Source organism: Arachis hypogaea, chromosome 5, assembly GCF_003086295.3.
Source record: "Arachis hypogaea cultivar Tifrunner chromosome 5, arahy.Tifrunner.gnm2.J5K5, whole genome shotgun sequence".
In the NCBI taxonomy this organism is placed as follows: Eukaryota; Viridiplantae; Streptophyta; class Magnoliopsida; order Fabales; family Fabaceae; genus Arachis; species Arachis hypogaea.
Window position 1 is genome coordinate 106,001,644 of NC_092040.1, and position 2,709 is coordinate 106,004,352.

General features: G+C 37.5%; 1 protein-coding gene across 1 annotated transcript; it reads right to left on the reverse strand.

Moving 5' to 3' along the window:
• Nucleotides 1–593: 593 nt before the first annotated feature.
• On the reverse strand, nucleotides 594–1,975 carry LOC112803943 (serine/threonine-protein phosphatase 7 long form homolog). Its single transcript, XM_025847392.1, has 4 exons — nucleotides 1,563–1,975; nucleotides 1,269–1,454; nucleotides 1,104–1,194; nucleotides 594–971 (listed from the first exon to the last, which is right to left on the reverse strand). The coding sequence occupies exons 1-4, from the start codon at nucleotides 1,973–1,975 to the stop codon at nucleotides 594–596; spliced, it is 1,068 nt and encodes a 355-aa protein (XP_025703177.1).
• Between the last annotated feature and the right edge of the window lie 734 nt (nucleotides 1,976–2,709).

Genomic DNA, 2,709 nt, shown 5'->3' on the forward strand with positions numbered 1-2,709 from the left:
TCCTCTATTTCATCCTTCTCATCATCGTCTTCCTCATCCGGGTCATCTATTATATACACATTCGTGTCTTGCTCGGGTGTGTTAGCATCTTCTTGAAGAGGTCCCATGGAGACACGGTTAGGATTTTGACTATTAAGTACTCCGCGTCCACCTTCACTTCTACTAGAGTCAACAGATACGAACCCTCCAGAAGCGACCGATGAGGTATAGCATGGGAGCCTCGCATCCAATGAATACTTACCCGCCAGGAACTCAGGCTGATTGCCATATTGTGATTGTCCGGCATCTGCAGCCATGAACCCAAGCAATTGGCTAAAAGAACCTCCTTCTCCGGGTTCAAACTGTGACATACCCCAATATTGTTGATGCATTGAAAATGACGGGGTGAACTGTGTCTGAGGTACGAACTGGCTTGAGAACTGAGGTTGTTCTTGTAGAAGTGGATTCGGAATAGATGTTTGCAGCGACTGTGGATCCAGTTCCTCATTGTCATTATCCATACCCTCATTATCCTCATCCATACCCTCATTACCGTCATCCATATCCTGATTACCCTCATCACTGTCTTGACCCACAAGATTCGACAAGTTTAACTAGTTCCCATATTTTGACCTGTACCAGTACACATAAGTTTCCAATGGATGCTGTGAATTCATAGGAAGCTCAGAAAGAACGTAGTTATACCTGTTTGTCCAATACATAACCCAACTTGAATGACTCGGTGTTGTGGCCCAGTTAAAATTCTTAGGACCAGTCAGGACTTCTCCATGGGCCTTGTCCAGACTCCGCTCTTGAGGAAGTACTCCCTGTAGGAAACCGAACTGTCGCCTATACCTATCGGTAGCATGCCACTCGATACATTCAAATGACACTAACGGAACAGTAGTGGTCCACACAACCGACTGCATATAGATTTCAGCAGGAATGATGTTCGGATCCACGCGATCCACAGCATATGCAACCCACACAAACTGGAAAAAAAAGAAAAAGGAAACTACTGATTACAACCCAAAATACCAATAACAACAACAATGCAAGAAAGCTTCATAATTATGTCTCAGAACACCAAACCCGAAACTAAGAATTCTTTAATTAAAACATACCTGGCCTTCCTGGAGTTCATCAAAGGCCTTCCTAAAGTGAGCTAGATTAAGATATCTATATCGTCGATCACCACGCTCCCAGTTACGCCACCTAATATCATATATTCAATTAGCTAAACTGGATTTTAAATATTAAGTTACAGCTAGATTGTAACGTAATATTACCTGTTGGCTAGTGGAAAACTGTGAGGTTCCCTAGGAAGCGGCGATAGATATGGCAGTCGGATCCAAGCCCAACCGAGCAGAAGTGTTATTGGACCATCCATTTCTTTACAGTTATAACGAGATGCCCTGCATAACGCCCTGTAGAGGTGTGCTAGGCATGCCGATCCCCAACTATACTGTCCAATACTGGCAAAATCACGAAGCAAGGGTAGAAACTTTCAGTGCACACCTGCCCCAGATTTATCCCCAAACAGGATCGTCCCGATCAGCAACATAATGTGGCACTTCACATACCTCTGTATACTTATTTCATCAGTCAACTGAATGTTTTCTTTTAGATCCTGCAGCCAAGTCAGTTTTATGCAGCATCCTCTACACTCCGACTTACGCGGTGCAACTCCAAACTGATGCAAACACTCCGCCTCCAACGCTGAGAAACTACTCATTGTCATCCCAGTAATTGTAAGACCATCCGTCGGAAGACCAAGAATTAGAGCAACATCTTCAAGACTTACGGCACATTCACCAATTGGAAGGTGAAACGTATGTGTATCAGGGTGCCAGCGTTCGATTAGAGCATTCACGAGTGCTTTCTGATTTTGTACGACACCAATTTGAGATGCATGGTAGAATCCAGTAACTCGTAAATGCTCCTCCACTCGATCGTTGTACCGATCCGGCGGAACTGGATGGTTACAGGTCAACATTCTTAATTTCTGTAAGAAACATAATAAATTATTAGTCAACTCATTAACTACTATTATTATATTACTTACTACTAGAAGACAAGAATTTTTAAGCTACAGTCACTCATTAACAAAATCTGCACAACTAACTCAACAACAAATATTACTTGAAACCACACATCTGTCAAAAATTTTTTGACTTAATTCGACTAAAACAAATAATTAGTGCTTCCAAAATAAATTATTAATAACATTAACTAATGAGTACATATACATAGATTCATAATACATATATATACATATATTCTTAATCAAATCTCAAGAAAATTAGTAAATTAGAGATGCTGTTTATTTATTTATTTGCGATATGAAAAAGAATTTCCTAATATCTAACATTATTATTATTTGTAATATTAATTATCTATTAACTATAACTATAACTTAGGTAAAATTACACACATATTTCTAAATTTGAAAAAATATTAATAATTATTGTCATTTTCTTCTTAAATTTATTTTCTAATAACAATAATAATTAACTTCCTAACAATGATGATTACAATTAACAAAAATAAAATAACACTTTTAAAAATTAATAATAACCATCCAGTTTTTATTTATTCCTGTGTGCAAAGCCACAATAATATTTAATATTCTAACAATTATAAATAATTAAAAATTTATAAAATATTTCAAAAAAAAGTTGTATCCAAAAATTAATAACAATTCGGTTAACATTTTATAATTTGTTTTTT